The sequence below is a fragment of the Chiloscyllium punctatum genome, chromosome 39 (assembly GCF_047496795.1).
Source record: "Chiloscyllium punctatum isolate Juve2018m chromosome 39, sChiPun1.3, whole genome shotgun sequence".
Classification (NCBI taxonomy): Eukaryota; Metazoa; Chordata; class Chondrichthyes; order Orectolobiformes; family Hemiscylliidae; genus Chiloscyllium; species Chiloscyllium punctatum.
The window spans coordinates 41,491,669-41,508,835 of record NC_092777.1 but is presented as its reverse complement, the minus strand read 5'-3'; the positions used below and the strand labels follow the sequence as shown (position 1 = coordinate 41,508,835).

Here is a 17,167-nt window from a genome sequence, read left to right as displayed (position 1 = left end):
GGGAGAATATTGTAAACTAGATTATTTTAGAGTTAGGAGTTAGCTATAGTTCCAGACTGGATGTGTTGGAATAAAAACCTAAAGAAGTTCTGGATGTAGGTTTGCTCACTGAGCTGGAAGGTTCATTTCCAGTTGTTTCATCACCCTATTAGGTAACATCTTCAGTGGGCCTCCAGGCGAAGCACTGCTGATAATTCCTGCTTTCTATTTATATGTTTGGGTTTTATTGCGTTGGCGATGTCACTTCCTGTTCTTTTTCACAGGGGGCAGTAGATGGGGTCTGACTCAATGTGCTTGTTGAGTGAGTTCCGGTTGGAATACTATGCTTCTAGGAATTCTCTTACATGTCTCCTGTTTGGCTTGTCCTAGGATGGATGTGTTGTCCCAGTCGAAGTGGTGTTCTTCCTTATCTGTATGTAAGGATATTAGTGAGAGAGGGTTATGTCATTTTGTGGCTCGTTGATGTTCATGTATCCTGGTGGCTAAAACCTAAAGATGATGAAGTTCAGTCTATTGAAACACAACTGTGTTATAGCTTCAGGAATAAGCTTTCAGTAATTCCAGTCTAAGAGTTAACATCATAATTACGTAAATCTACTGACATGTTAGAGAAAGAGATTCTGGTGTGAGTTCTGTACAAGGGTGTTTTTAAAGTTTTTGGGGACTAGTGGGATTACACTTTTACTACATGCTAGAACTTTTTTTAAGCTATTCTAGCTTTTGCTTTCCCTGATAATTTTGTTTTATTGTTAAAACAGCATGCTTCTGCTTTAGTGAGAGAATACCTCATTATACTCAAACATAACCTTTTAAAGCCATATTTCAATCTGGGATCTGACATTTACAGTAATAGGAATGGGATCATAACACCTAAAGAACTAGCAAAGGGTCCTAAGCCATATATTTTTATCTTAGTGTTCGACATTTCTCCCCCCATAATTTTCTATGGGTGTTTGTGTGCGCTGATGTTACTGCATTTAGGCTGTCTGTTTGCAATCACATTTTTATGTTTTCTTCTGGTTTAAACAGTTAATGAATTTGCTCTCTTTGATTAAAGAAAACTTTTGATTGGCTTATGATCAAAGTGGAAATCGTGAACTATTTTTAGTAATAGGAGAGAAGTATAGTTGTGCAAAAAATAAATTAAACCTTTGTTGTGACCAGAGAAAATTTGAACAGAAGGGCTCAGGTTATGCCTTCTCACCTGCTTGTAACAGTTGTGCATGAGTTAGTTATCATGCAAGGCATTTCAGATGGAGTGTCAATGCATTCCATTGATGGGAAAGAGCCATGGAGCTGCTTCATAATAAAAACATTCAAAGAATCAATAGCATAACAAAGACCACAATAAATTAGCTTTAGGCTACAATGCATTAAAGATGACATTGCAACTCATTCAAGTGCAATTCAGAAAGCAATACAAAAATTTAAATCTTCTAAGAGGAAGAAATTTTTAATAAATGATAAAACTTGTAACAAATCAGAATCAGAGATAACCATTTAATTTAAATTGAAAGTGATTTGAAGTTTTATTTGATATTTGATGCTACAAATTGCAATGTCTTGACTAGAATAATACATGTTATAACTACAATTTGTCTTGTACGATCATAATCTACAGTAGTCAAGAGAGCTGGGACAGAGGAGCAGAGAGCAATTAAGCTTTGTAGTTAGTCAAATTTAAATTACATCCTCACTTGGAAAAAGCAGTGTTAATGGCACAGGTACTGCATTGTCAAAAAATTGACAAGCTATATAATCCTTTCAACTATATAAGTGAAATTCCTCCTAAAAAGTCAATCTTGAATCATTATTCGGTTCTTTAATTGGACTTTAAACCAGATATTGCTTTTTATTATAGCATAAAACGTAAGCCATGAATATGACTTAAAGTAGTTGTTTTACAAAACCAGGGTAAATGTGTTAAGTCACAAAATACATGAAATTCAAAGACAAGCATTTGCCATTACACTTCAAACAGCAGGATCTGACTACTTCCATGAATTTGTGGAAGTTCATCCCTCCATATAAAACTATTTGGCGCATTATGTTTAAAAAAAAATTATGCAGTACCTCTTTTATGTTCAACATTTTCAAACTCAACATTTCAACAGTTGAAAGGAGGATGACCTTAAAATACAAGATACACACATTGGTGCTTTCCTGATTTACTTCAGCTTTTTACAAAATGCAGAAACATTAATTGGCCATTTAAAATGCTCACATCATTTAAGTCTCTTGTTTTGAAGTAGAGACTCCCATGTGACTTGGATTTCTTAGAGGGATGTTCTGTGGAATCTGCAAATTATTTAGAGTGCACCAGAAATATTTACTAAATGATCTGACCCAGTTTTTTTTTTGGGGGGGGGGGGGGGGGGGGGGGGTTCAGGGAATGATAAGCATGAAAAGGAGGAAAAGAAACAATTTCTCCAACTCTCCGTTAATCAGCCATGAATTCTCCTCTGCGTCAGCAAAAGTTTTACAATCTGGCTCGGTGTCATTAGTTGCTTTAGTAAAAGACTTCAGCCACCATCCCCTGTCCTCAGTTTCTTTCACCTCCAAGGCCAGCAAGATCCCAATTCCTAGATTTGTTATAGCTGTCATTTGCTGCCATAGGAACAGCCCAAGGGTAAAGTTGCCTATTTCTTACCCAACACAATGGACAGGCTCACTTGTTATTTCATCCAGTGGCTTCATTTGTTCTGGACAGATGAATCAAACTGATGAGAGGTTCCCAGGACTCGAATTCAGTATCTTCTAATTTGGAGTCAGGCACTTCACATCTGAACCATTTCACATGTAACAGTTTTAAATATACCCCTTTTTGCAAACCAGACTTCATACTAAAAAATAACAGACTTGACCTTTATTTAATTCCTCACAGAAAAAACACAGTTTACAGTTTGGGAGAAAAAAAATTATAAACATTACTTTTGTGAAAAGAAAAAAAATACAGAGGAATGGATCATGCTCTTGGTAGGTTCCACATTACATTGTTCTTTTACAAGCTATTCAACTGGACAAATCAAAAACTGCAGCATCAACAATTTCTATTTCCTCATAGACAATGAACGTCTCAGAAATAGATCAGTCAGTTTTTTCTTGTTTGCCCATTTTGGTCCAGCTATGTACCAGTTTCTCCGTTAAGCACTATATTTACTGCATTGAACTACAACAAAGCCAACATAAAATTACAGTTTTTGCAACAACATCATTGTGTGAAAAGACTTGACAGCTGTACAATCTATTGCACGCGCCAGGAAACATGGCTGATTGGTCAACATAGAAAATTTTCTAATTCAGCCCTCCCGGGCAGCAACTCGTGGTTCTGCCAAAGTGTTGTGGATGATGCTGACAACAGAATCTACCGAAGCTCCCTTTAAGAATGTCCAATGATCTCCTTCGATTACATGAATTAAGACCATTCCATCACAAACCTGGAAGTGAAAGAAGATGAAAATAATAATGAAAGACATAGAAAGACATGATAAGGTCTACTGTAATCTAAACAGCCCGACAGGAGACTGACAAGATTTGAGGCAATATCAATTTTACATCTGAAAATTTGGTTAAACACTAGTGATTATAGTGAGGTCAGCCAGGTGGACCTCATAGAATAAGAGTTGTCTGATTGGACCAGATTAATAGCCTCAATCAGGGAGCCCTGGCTCACAGGTAAGAACAGAAATGCTCATGCAAGCTTTGCCCTTATTGGACTTTACTTGTTACTAGTTCAGTCACATGGTTAATTTTCCTGGGTGGTAGAAATATTAATGAAATTATTTGCACAATGCACATGTGCATACACACACACAGTTGGGGGGGGGGGGGGGGGTGAAGGGGAGAGAGGGGAAAACAAAAAAAAAAAAAATTCTGATTCTCCTCTCTAGAAAGATCAGGTGTGTCTAACATCATATTCACACCAAGAAGTCTCAGGGAGATGGATCAGTATTAAGGACTTTCCACATGTAGATAAAGGATGGCTTGGTGATGGGATGTCAGCCTCTATGGAGTTATTTTAACAATATTTTGCATTCATATAAAATTAGAATTCCATTTTGTATCACTGACCTAATCCAACAGTCCTTCTAACTATACAGTAAAACATCTTGCTTCACAATTATTGCTAAGAGCTCTACGTTTTTTACATCCTCAGCTCTGGGGCACTGACAAGATTAACTTCATCTGATATTGTGAACCCAGGTGACTTATCTCCCAAGGTAAATGTTCTCATTTTCATTTAAATAATACACGAGATACAATAAACCATCAGCTCAGTGCTTCTGCAGAGTCCTAACCCAAAACAATCAGCTTTGGAATGTAGCTATTGAGGCACATTTGTGAAGAGATTTCACTGCAAAAGACCTAAAAATATAGGATACAGAATCAGATGACAATAACCAGTATTCAGACTTTCAGAAACAAAGGATATTGGAATAATTTGGAGATGCTGGTGTTGGGGTGTGCAAAGTTAAAAATCACACAACACCAGATTATAGTCCAACAGGTTTAATTGGAAGCACTAGCTTTCGGAGCAGCACTCCTTCATCAAGTGGTTGTCAACCATCTGATGGAGTGGCGCTCCAAAAGCTAGTGCTTCCAATTAAACCTATTGGACTATAACCTGGTGTTGTGTGATTTTTAATATTGGAATAATGCATTCTAAAAGATGTTTGATATGAGTCATGATAATGAAGTTGGCTACCTCACTGTGTTTTCCACTCAAGGTGATGAGATAAAGTACACCACAATTTATTCATAACTTTTGGGTGTTTGAGACCCCAGCCTACAAAATAATTCAGTAATCTGGGAGAACCCACTGACTGACTGCACAAAAGGCAAATCTAAAAAAAATGTGCAGGATAGGTGGACCAGCCTTGCTAAATTGCTTGCACCTATCCAGGGATGTGCAGGTTAGGTGGGTTAGCCATGGTAATCATAGGGTTATGAGGATAAGTTGAGGAGTAGGAGGTTGGATCTGGATTGGATGCTCTTCAGAGTATCAGTGCAGACTTGATGGACTGAATGGCTTCTTTGCACACTGTGGGGATTCTATGAAAGAGCCTATTTGATTGGCAGCTCAACCACCACCACCTTAAACACCATCCCTTCCTGGCACTCATTACTCACTGCTCTTACTGTCTAAGATACACAACAGCAAGGATCCTATGGCAGCATGTACTACACCCACCACTTCTACTCAAATGGAAGGACAAGGGTAACAGATACATTTGAATGGTACTATCTGCAAACTCTCCATCCATGTCACACTCCAACTTGGCTTGGTAATACATCACCATTCTGTCATCATCGCTGCATTAAAACCCTTGGAACGCCCTCTCTTAACAGTAGCTTGGAAATACTTTCACTACACACACACACACACACACACACACACACACACACACACACACACACACACACACACAGAGGACAGCCATTTAAAAACTGACAGTTCAGCATCACCTTCTCAAAGGCAACTAAAGATGGGCAATAAATATTGATCTTGCTAACATCGTCATATAATGTGAATGAATTTTTTAAATCCTACAGGAGATTCAATGGGAAAGGGAATGATGTCGCTGTATCTAACTGCATATTCCATGGGAAAGCCTTGAATCAATGTATTTGGAGGAATAAGTAAGTTGATAGACAAGTGAGTTTGATTTTGCATTCCTCACCCTATCAACAAGTCAAAACGTACGAAATGCCTCTGAAACCATAAGTTTATCCAGTTTTTCATTTTAAAAATGAAGTACTTCCCAGGATGTGGCCTTTACTGGCCAGGCTTTTTTTTTTATTAGTCATCCCTAACTGTCCTCAAGAAAGGTGACAGTCAGTTGCCTGCTTGAATTGGTGCAGTCCTCTTTGTGAGAGAATACCCACCACGTTGTTAATAGTGGAACTCCAGGACTTAGACAGAAAATCTAAGCACTTTTTATTTTAAAAAAAAAATCCAAGACCATAGAAAAAGCAATTCAACTGGAATGAGGAATGAATATCATATTTCCAGAGAACAACAGCTCACCTCGGAGAGTTGGTAATCTCCACCCATACCCTCTTGAAGTTCATGAGTGGTCTTTGCTCGCAACAACGTGATGTTTCCACCGAATTTAGAAGCAGGGACATACTCGTCTGCTGCCTTAAGTTTGTAGTAGAAAGCAGTAGCAGCAAAACTAAGTGTGTTACGGTTGATGCTTTTATGGCTTGTAGTGATCATATCAACAACTGCATTGACCCTCGCTTGCAAGTTCTCCAGCGGTAGCAATTTTTCAAAGAGCTGTAAAAAGGAACAGTGCAAAGTTAATCATTTCCAATCTAAGAGTTTCAGACCAGTGCGCAGAAATATGATTCAGGGGCAGCACGGTGGCACAGTGGTTAGCACTGCTACCTCACAGCGCCAGAGACCCGGGTTCAATTCCCATCTCGGGCAACTGTCTCTGTGGAGTTTGCACATTTTCCCTGTGTCTGCATGGGTTTCCTCCGGGTGCTCCGGTTTCCTCCCACAGTCCAAAAACATGCAGATTAGGTGAATTGGCCATGCTACATTGCCCGTAGTGTCAGGTGAAGGGGTAAATGGAGGGGAATGGGTCTGGGTGGGTTGCTCTTCGGAGGGTCGGTGTGGACTTGTTGGGCCGAAAGGCCAGTTTCCACACTAAGTAATCTAATCTAAAAAAACTACTGTCACTCAAAATATTTTCACATTTCAGTCAGTTTAAGGCAAGGTGCTAACATGGATAGAGGCTTGCCTGTCTGGCAGAAAGCAGAGTGTGGGAATAAAAGGGTCCTTCTCAGGTTGGCAGTCGGTGATAAGTGGTGTTCCGCAATGCTCAGTGTAGGGACGACAACTTCTCACTTTATACATTAATGATTTAGATGAAGGAACTGAGGGCGCTCTGGCTATGTTTGCTGATGGTACAAAGATAGGGTAGAGAGACAGATACATTGAGGAGGCAGGGAGGCTGCAGAAGGGATTGCACAGATTAGGAGAGTGGGCAAAGAAGTGACATAGGAAATACAAAATGGGAAAGTGTGAGGTTATGCATCTTGGTAGAAAGAATAGAGGCATGGACGAGTTTCTAAATGGGGAGAGAATTCAGAAGTCTGAAGTGCAAAGAGACTTGGGATTTCTAGTCCAGGATTCTCTCAAGGTAAACTTGCAGGTTGAGTCAGTAGTTTGGAAGGCAGATGCAATGATTAAATTTAGTTCAAGAGGACTTGAATATAAAAGCAGGTATGTGCTTCGGAGGCTGTATAAGGCTCTGGTCAGACCACATTCAGAGTATTGTGCGCAGTTTTGGGCCCCATATCTCAGGAAGGATGTACAGACCCTGGAGCATATTCAGAGGAGATTCACGAGAATGGTCCCAGGAATGAACAGATTAACATATGAGGAATGTTTGAGGACTATACTCGATGGAGTTTAGAAGATGAGAGGGCATATAACTGAAACTTAGAATACTGAATGGTCTGGACAGAGTGGATGTTGGGAAGATGTTTCCATTGGTAGGAGAAACTAGGACCAGTGGGCATAGCCTCAGGGCAAAAGGGAAAACCTTTTGGAATGGAGATAAGGAGACACTTCTTCAGCCACAGGGTGGTGAATCTATGGAATTCACTGCCACAGAAGGCCGTGGAGGCCAGGTCATTGAGTATATTTAAGACAGAGATAGATAGGTAGGTTCTTGATTGTAAAGGGGATCAAGGGTTATGGGGAGAAAGCGGGAGAATGGGGTTGAGAAACTTATCAGCCATGATCGAATGGTGGAGCAGACTTGGTGGGCCGAATGGCCTAATTTCTGCTCCTGGGTCTTATAGGACATAGAACAGTAAAGTACAGGCCTTTTGGCCCACGATGTTGTGCTGAGCATTTATTTTAAATTTAAATGATCAATCTAACCTACACATGCCTCAACTTACTGCCATCCATGTGCTTGTCGAGCAGTCGCTTAAATGTCCCTAATGTCTCTGACTCTACCACCAATGCTGGCAGTACATTTCACACACCCATCACTCTACATAAACAGCCTACCTCTGACATCTCCCCTATACCATCCTCCAATCACCTTAAAAATTATGACTCTTCGTGACAGCCATTTCTGCCCTGGGGAAAAGTCTGTGGCTATCTACTCTCTCTGCCTCTCATTACCTTATACACCTCTATCAAGTCAGCTCTCTTTCCTTCTTCTATCCAGTGTGAAGAGCCCAAACTCACTCAACTTCTCTTTATAAGACAAGCCTCCAATCCAGGCACCATCCTGGTAAATCTCATCTGCACCCTCTCTGAAGCATCTACATCCTTCCTATAATGAGACAACCAGAACTGGACACAATATTCCAAGTGTGGTCTAACCAGGGTTTTATAGAGCTGCAGTAAAACCTCACAGCTCTTAAACTCAATCCCCCTATTAAGGAAAACCAAAACACAATACACCTTTTTAACAACTCTTAACTTGGGTGGCAACTTTGAGGGATCTATGTACATGAACCCAAAGATCCCGCTATTCCTCCACACTGCCAAGAATTCTGTCTTTAACCCTGTACTCAGCATTCAAATTCGATCTTTCAAAATTAATCACTTCACAGTCATCCAGGTTGAACTCCATCTGCTAATTCTCAGGCCAGCTCTGCATCCTATTAGTGTCTTGTTGTAGTCTGCAACAGCCCTCCTATCTACACCACCACGAACCTGTGTGTTATTGGCAAACTTACTAACCCATTCTTCCATTCCTTCATCCAAGTCATTTATAAATAACGACAAAAAGCAGAGGCCCAAGAACAGATCCCTGCGGGACACCACTGGTCACTGCCCACCAGGCGAAATATTTTCCATCCACTACCATTCACTGTCTTTTATCGGCCAGCCAATTCTGTATCCAGACATGCATATTTTCCTGCATCCCATACCTTCTAACTTTCTGAATGAGCCTACCATAGGGAACCTTACCAAATGCCTTACTGAAATCCACATACACCATATCCGCTGCTCGACTTTCAAACGGTCTCATCACATCCTCAAAAGAACTCAATAAGGCTTGTGAGGCATGACCTGCCCCTCACAAATCCATGCTGACCATCTTTAATCAAACTATGTTTTTCCGAAAAGAGTCATAAATCCTCTCTCAGAATCTGTTTCAGCACCTTGCTTACCACAGATGTAAGACTAACTGGTCTGTAATTGCCAGGGTATTTCCCTATTCCTTTTCTTTAACTGAGGAACAACATTCACCTCCCTCCAATCACCCAGTACTACTCCCATAGAGAGTGAGGATGCAAAGATCATTGCCAGAGGCACAGCTACCTCATTCCTTGTTTCCCGCAGTAACCTTGGATATATCTGGTCCAGCTCTGGGGACGTATCGATCTTTATGCTTCCCAGAATTTCCAGCACATCCACTTTCCTAATATCAATTTGTTCAATATCAATTTTGTCCATGACGTTCTATCAACAAAGTCCCTCTCTCTAGTGATTTCTGAAGCAAAACCTCATTTAGGGCCTCCCCTACCTCTTCAGACTCCTGGCACAAGTTCCCTCCACTATCCCTGATCGGGTCTTATGGTTATATTATGGTCTTAATGTTGTATTGAATCCAGGTCCCTAGCGCTGTGAGGCAGCAGTATTAACTACTGAGCCACGATGCTGCCCCAGAAATCAAATGAAACAAACAGCTAACAACATAATTTCACTTCCTGGCCAAAACATGTTGTCAAAAGAAGTTTAGAAAAAGATTTGCTTATGCTGTGAACAATTATTGACTGACTTCATAATTTCCAATTAACTTGCAGGACCCAGTTTACTGGCAAATCTAGCAGAAATAGAATCTGGTGTTAACATTTTATCTTCATTTAGTTTGGAATAATCACGTTCCAATTATGCTAGACATTTCTTCTAACTGCATCATAAGAGCTCCTTGCTACTTCATGACAAAACTTAACTGTCAGTCTTTATTAACGTGTTATGCTTCAAATTACCAACAAAAGCAGCTAAGCCAGTTCTTGACTGAAGCAAAATCAAAGTACATCACATTCAGGTTGAAATCATGCCCCCTCTCATTGTTAGGAGGAAGCAAATTTTAAGAGAAATCACAGCAACTTTATCAGGGACACCACACCCTTTCAGTCACAATTGTCTGGCCATACAATGGGAAGTTTATACAGACATCAAAATAAATTATGTATGTGTGGGAACAGTCAGGTTCCTTTCAATACACACTTCTCACAGTTTAAACGTTTTGTTATCATTCATCTCCTTTTCCCACAGATTGTGTTTTCTTTGAAATATACTCAGTTATTACCTTGTTATGTTCAGTGTTTGCGAACTGCCCAACAAATGCACACATTGCTTTGGTTTCTGCTTCAGCATCATTTCCAGTTGTAAGTTTTGCTTTGTAACTCTAGAAATCCAGGAAAAGCAAAGTATATCATTGCTGATCATAGCAAAATAAGCAGGATTTAAAAGTAGAAAATGCTGGAGAAACTCAGTAAATCCGACAGCATCTGTTGAGAGAGACAAAGTCAGAAGTCACACAACACCAGGTTATAGTCCAACACATTCATTTGAAATATCAAGCTTACAGAGTGTCGTAGATTCATAGAGATGTACAGCACAGAAACAGAGTTGTCCCTTCATCAGATGAAGTGAACCTAATGAAGGAGCAGCACTCCAAAAGCTTGAGATTTCAGATAAACCTGCTGGTCTATAACCTGATGTCGTGTGACTTCTGACTTTGTCCATCTCAGTCCAACACCAGCACCATCACATCACGTTGAGAAAGACAGAGTTAATACTTCCAGATCAATTTGATTCTTCTTCACAACTAAAGTGGCCTGGAAAAAGTGGTATACTTCACATACAAGTAAAATGGAGCAGATGGAACAACAGGTAAAAGGTGAAGTGAGCATTAATAATAGTATGAAAGAGATAGAAATGAAGAGTAGGTGTGAATGGCTGGATTACTAATAACACCACCATTCACATCTCTCTTCATCTATATCCTTTTCTTTATGCTATTAATTTTGTTCAAGGGCACCTTTACCATCTGCTCCATGTGATTCTACATATCACATTCAAGCCTCTTCTTGGGTTCCAAAGAAGAGTAATTTGGGATTCAAACCATTAACTCTGTTACTTTAACACTACCAGACCTGCTGAGTTTCTCCAGTGTTTTCAATTTTATTTCAGATCTCTAACATCTGCAGTACTTTCTTTACATGTTAAGATTTAGGCATAGTTTTATTAAAATAATTCTGTGGAGGGTTAAAAGATAAAGCATGGTAGTTATCAATTAATGATCTTATCCACGCAATTCATTTTAACCAATAAAATGGTTTAATACTTTCCATAACAACAACATGCAAAGCAATCAGACTTAAGAGAAACACAGGTTATAGAGTCAGTTCCAGCCATTTTACACACCACGGCTGCTGCTCTTAAAGGATCCAATGATGAATTTAAAACTAATTACATCAAAGTCAATGGACAAGGAAGTCAGGCTGAGCATTCACAGCAAATTAGTAAAGGGAATCATCATAAATGCACAGCAAGGTCAATCAACGTCTTAAGGTTCGAGGTTTCAGGCTTGTGCCTTTATTAAAAGTGAAGAATGACAGATGAACAGGCACTTTTTTTTTTAAGATATATAAAGCAAACGAAAGGGGTGGGGAGAGAAGCAGAAGCTCCACCGACCAAATGACTTGCACTGATTAACAGACAACAATGAGGTGAATCTTAGACAGTGTGATACCTGTGTGTAGGAGGCCACATATGAGTGGGAACCATCAAGTAAGATCAGGCAGTCAACAGGACGAGGCATGTTTGCCTGTGTTTGCAGCTGTGTGCAAATTTCAAAAGCTACACAGGCTCCAAAGGAGTAACCAGCAATTCTGTAGGGCCCCTCAGGCTGAACTTGTTTAATACAGCCAAGATAATAGGAAGCCAAGTTTGGAATGCTATCCAGTGGCGCAGCTACACCAAAAGAAAAGACTAGGTTAATGCAATGCAGTAATCCCACAGTATTCAAGCCCAGTCTATTTCACATTCACCTTGTCACCAAGTATGCAACTCTGAGCTCCCTCTATGGAATTGAGTGGGGCAATGAGAAATGGACAGTGGAGTTCTTGTTCACTCCATTCAAAACAGTAACCCATTGTAATTCATGCAAGACCAGCAATTCCTGCAATTTGTTCATGTGCCAGACAACATTTACTACCGGTCATTAATTGCTCTAAAGGTAGTGGTGGTGGGTTATCTTCTTGAAACACTATTTACTACAGTATAGGAAGGCTCTGTTTGTACTAGAGAGGGTGTGGAGGAGATTCACCAGAAATGTGGTGGTGTTCCCATGAAGTTGCTGCCTTTGCTGTACAAAAGTTAGGACTCAGACAAAGGAAACACATCACACATGAAGCAGTGATTGTTATATATTTGGACTTTCTGAAGGCATTTGATGAGTTACCACACATCAGAATAACAAATCCATGGTGTTGGGGTTGTATAATAGCATGAATAAAGGATTGTCTAACTAAAAGTAAACAAGGAGTTGGGATAAGGAGGTATTTTCCACAGGATCTGTAACTAGTGGAGTGCCACAGGGATCAGTAATAAATTTTTTATATAGATTGTATACTTGAATGAGGCAAGTGAATCACTATAGTCACTATATATAGCACACAAATTGGTGGAAAGACAAGTGTTCAGTCTGCAGCGAGATATAGACAGGTCTGGCGAGTGGGCAAACGGTGGAATATAATGTGAGAAAATGTCATGTTATGCACTTTTGCAAGAAGAGTACAGCAGCTGAATATTATTAAAATGGAGAAAGACTGTGGAGAGCTCCAGCACTGAGATTCCAAGTCTTCATGCATAAAACACAAAAAGTCCATATACAAGTTTAGCGAGAAACAGGGAGGGCAAACAGAATGTTGGCCTTTATTTTAAGGGGAAATGGAGTATAAAAATAGGAAAGTCTTGCTTGAACAAAACAAGGCAGTAGTCAGACTACAGCTGAAATAGTGTGAACAATCTGGGCCCCTAATCTTAGGGGATGCATACTGGCATTGAAGGCAGTCTAGAGAAGATTCAACAGGATGATCCCAGGTATGGAGGGACTGTCTTATGAGAAAAGGCTGAGTAGGTTGGGCCTGCACTCATCGGAATTTGAAAGGTAAGAGGTAAACTTATTGAAACAGAAGATTCATTGGGAATTTGATGGGATGGATACAAAAAGGTTGTGGCAGAATCTAGGAATGGGGACATAACCTCAGTGCATAGGGTTGTCCATTTGAGATCATGAGGAGAGAATTTTCTTCTTTTGGAGAATGGTGAATCTGTGGAATAAGTTACTACACAGGGCTGTTGAAGCTAGGTCATTAAGTATACCAAAGGCAGAGATAGGCAGCTTGTAATCAGTTAAAAAAAATTAAGGGCTATGGGGAAAAAGACAGGACGGGTAAGTTGAAGGTTATCAAAATCAGCCACGATCTCGTCAAATGATAGAGAAGACTCAATGGGCTGAATGGCCGATGTCTGCTCCTACATCTCATGGTCTTATATTCTATAATGATCTGGATGCAGAGGGACACTTGTTTCTCTCTGGTGTCACACACTGCAAGGGCAATTTAAATGTCAAAACCTGGTTAGCATCAATTAGTTTTTTTTAATTCAAAGAACTGGCAAAGTAACCCATAGACTAACCTAGCAGAGTATTTTAAATGAAACAGAAATATTAGGTCCATGTTTACTTTTGTTGAGTTGTTCTGAGCCGCATTTTTGAAAGCGAACATTTTGACCTTTTTTGTTAAAACTTTTTTTTATATACAAACTCAGAATTCAGATGAAAGTGATCACAACAAAATAAGCTAACACTACAACAACTCTAGAACATTTTTTAGTGAATTGTATTCACTGAAATGGCTCCCAAGAATTGACCAAGCTGACAGCAATGGAAAACAATGGTCCTGTACCTTGTGTGCACTGTAGGCCATAGCAGGGAATGCTGACTTTGGATGCAAGTGCTTTGAAGGCCTCAACTGACCCCTCAATTGGGTGCACAAAGAAGAGAGGTCGTTCATTGCTCTCTACATTATTTAGCTTGGCAATGGTTGATCCTTCAGGATTGACAAGTAGAACATTAAGGTCCAAATCTTTTAACGGAGAGTCCACTGGTGACAGCGGTGTGGGTTTTGATTCTGTACAAAAGATAAGCATATATCTTATCCAGAGCAAGGAGAAAGCATTTGCACTACTTCTTGATGCCTAATTCTACTGCAATTTTTAAAAGATAAGCCTACAAAATTAAAAGTTCACAATATTTACGTAATAGCAATGGACAATGAATATTTGATTAATATGTGAGAATAAATTTCCCAAAGAAAACTGGAGCCTATTCACAGAACACTGAAATATTAGTAAAATAACAAATGCTATATCTACCTGAATATCAAGGAACGTTTCATTTTTGGACACATACTTTTGTCACATGATGATATCATGTGTTATATTGAGGCAGAGAATATGTACACTAATCCTCCATCTTAAAAAAAGTCTGGTGTGGATTAATCTACAATTGATCCTTACCTGCATCTTCAAGAAAAAAAAAATTCAAGGGAGTGACAATGAAAGTTCATGTGAAAAAGTGCAATGATATCTTTTTTTGAGGTGCCTCAAATGCCATCTTCCAGACATGCAGCCATTCCAGTCTCCAATTCAATTAGATTCCCTACAGTGTGGAAACAGGCCCTTCGGCCCAACAAGTCCACACTGACTCTACAAAGAGTAACCCACCCTCCTCTGACTACGCACATAACACTACGGACAATTGAGCATGGCCAATTCCCCGAGCCTAACTCGAGGTTTGTGCCTAACTCCATTTTAACGGGCCCATAACAGAGAGCTTCATGTGGGAGCACACTCCCTTTCCTTCCAGGCCAGTGAAGAATGAATTTGGCCAACATTGTATCCATTCAAAAGGGTAGTGGCAATATGGATCACTCTCACATAAAAATTGAGCTCCACAAGACTGAGATTGACAGGTTTCTGCTAGATACAGTATCAAGAGCTATGGAGAAAGGCCAGATAAATGGAGTTTTGGGAGAGATCAACCATAGTCTAATAGAATGATGGAATGAGCTCAAAAGACTAGATGGCCTATTCTTATTCCTGTTCTTCTGATGCCCGTTGTCTGTAAAGTGCTTTAGCTTGGCCCAATTTCTTGAAAAGCACTGTTCTCAAAAATGTGAAAGGTGTGTCAATACTAGCAGGTATGTTTGCAACCATGCAGAAAATACTTGAGAATCTGCATTGACTCAGTAAGCCAGCTTCGTCCATTCAGCTGACAAGTGTGCTTTTGCTGAAGGTTGGCCTTCCACTTTAATCCTGTTTTGTTGCAGCTACTGCAACAGATCCCTGACATCTCGGTTCTCGCTAAGAATTAATTTGTGGTTACAACTTCCCCTTTTATAACAATATTCAGTCCAAGAAAGTGATCTGTGTTGACTGAATTTACATTTCCCAGTCAAGTTTGCTATTGGCTAAGTCTTTCCTCTGTTGCAAGTCTGTTGAAAATTAAGAGCTGGTCGTTACAAAGCACATTTTGGCTACACCCATGCTACAAGTACAGACATATTCACAACACAGATATGTACTGTCACAGGTATGTACAGTCACAGTTTTGCCAAAACATCAAAATCAATGTTGGAACAGAGAATATTTCAATATCTTTACATTCCTACCTCCTGTACTGCCAGATTTATTCACAAGTTCACGTAATTTATTAATGGTGAGTTGTCGGATTTCTCTCATTGTCATAACAATTTCATAATCCCTCTCAAGTGTTTGTCGTACTTCCACTGCCATCAGTGAATCCAGACCAAGATCAGCAAGTGTTGTATCTGGGTTCAAACCATTGATGTCTCGTGCGCCTTTGGGGAGAGAGAGAGCGAGCAAGAGAGAAAGAAGAGCCTTACTCAAACAAGTGTAAATATACAATTTATGCCAACCAATGTCTGTTTCTCAACATCAGTGGGAAGCTGATACAAATGTGTGTTAATAGTAAATATCTGGTCACTTGACCAGGATTTTCAAGACAGGTTCACTATATTCTGTTCCAAAATGATGACTGCTATAAAAATATATTACTAAAAATCAAACTCAGGTAACATAAACTTTCTGATACTCTGGTTCACCAGTGGTATATGCTGATTGTAGTTATGAATATCTGTCAATGTATGGCATTTAAAATTTCTTGTTAGATTCCCCTGATAGCTATAAGTACAGATCAAGATAATGGCAGAATCAATTCCCAACTGTGATCTTGACATAACTGATTAGATAGAATCATAAATATATACAGCATGGAAACAGGCCCTTCAGTCCAACTTGTCCAGGTTTTCTAAACCAAGCTAGTTCTATTTGCGTGCATTTGGCCCATTTTCTCTAAACCTTTCTTATCCATACAACCTGTCCAAATGTCTTTCAGATTATATCTGCTTCCACCACGACTTCTGGCAGCTCATTCCATATATGCGCCATCCTCTGCATGAAAAAGTTATCCCTTAGGTCCTGTGTAAATCTTTCCCGTTCTCACCTTAAACTTATGCCCTGGACTCTCTTATGCTGGGGAAAAAGACCCTTGGATATTCACCTGATCTACAGTCCTCATGATTTTATAAACCTCTATAAAAGGTCACCCCTCAACCTCCTACATTCCAGGGAAAGAAGTCCTAACTCAAACCTTCCAGTCTCAGTAAATATCGTTATCAATCTTTTTTGCACCCTTTTCAGTTTCCAGTGCTATAGAACTAAGACAGTACAACTCAACACCATCAGTTTATAGGAAAGAACAATGGCTGAGGCTCCTAAACACTAACAAATAGAAAATCCATATCTCAGGATACTGGATGAGGAAATAGTAAAGTTTGTCAGTTATTCGCCCAAAGAGCTTTACTGTATGCCTTGACAAAGCATAAAAAAGGTTTAAACACAAAAAACCTACACAGCAGAAATGTTCTCAGGAAACCCTATTCTAACAAGGAGTCAAAAGTAGTTAAACTTTTGCTCAGCATAGAACGGGCGGTAATGTATTGACTCAACGTTATAGCTCCAGCCTGATTTTCCTAAAATCAACGGAAAACAAAATTTAGTCTGGATATGTAGCAAACAACTACCACC

General features: G+C 39.7%; 1 protein-coding gene across 2 annotated transcripts in view; it reads right to left on the bottom strand.

The window, feature by feature from the left end:
* Positions 1-2,371: 2,371 nt before the first annotated feature.
* Positions 2,372-17,167, bottom strand: part of fasn (fatty acid synthase) — an 89,878-nt gene continuing 75,082 nt past the window's right edge. For both annotated transcript variants that reach the window (XM_072558520.1, XM_072558519.1), the window contains exons 38-43: positions 15,730-15,918; positions 13,963-14,187; positions 11,745-11,965; positions 10,296-10,394; positions 6,029-6,280; positions 2,372-3,437 (exon numbers count right to left, since the gene is read on the bottom strand). In XM_072558520.1, the coding sequence (XP_072414621.1) occupies positions 3,300-3,437; positions 6,029-6,280; positions 10,296-10,394; positions 11,745-11,965; positions 13,963-14,187; positions 15,730-15,918 (1,124 nt within the window). In that variant the 3' untranslated portion in view covers positions 2,372-3,299. The remainder of the gene's footprint in view (positions 3,438-6,028; positions 6,281-10,295; positions 10,395-11,744; positions 11,966-13,962; positions 14,188-15,729; positions 15,919-17,167) is intronic.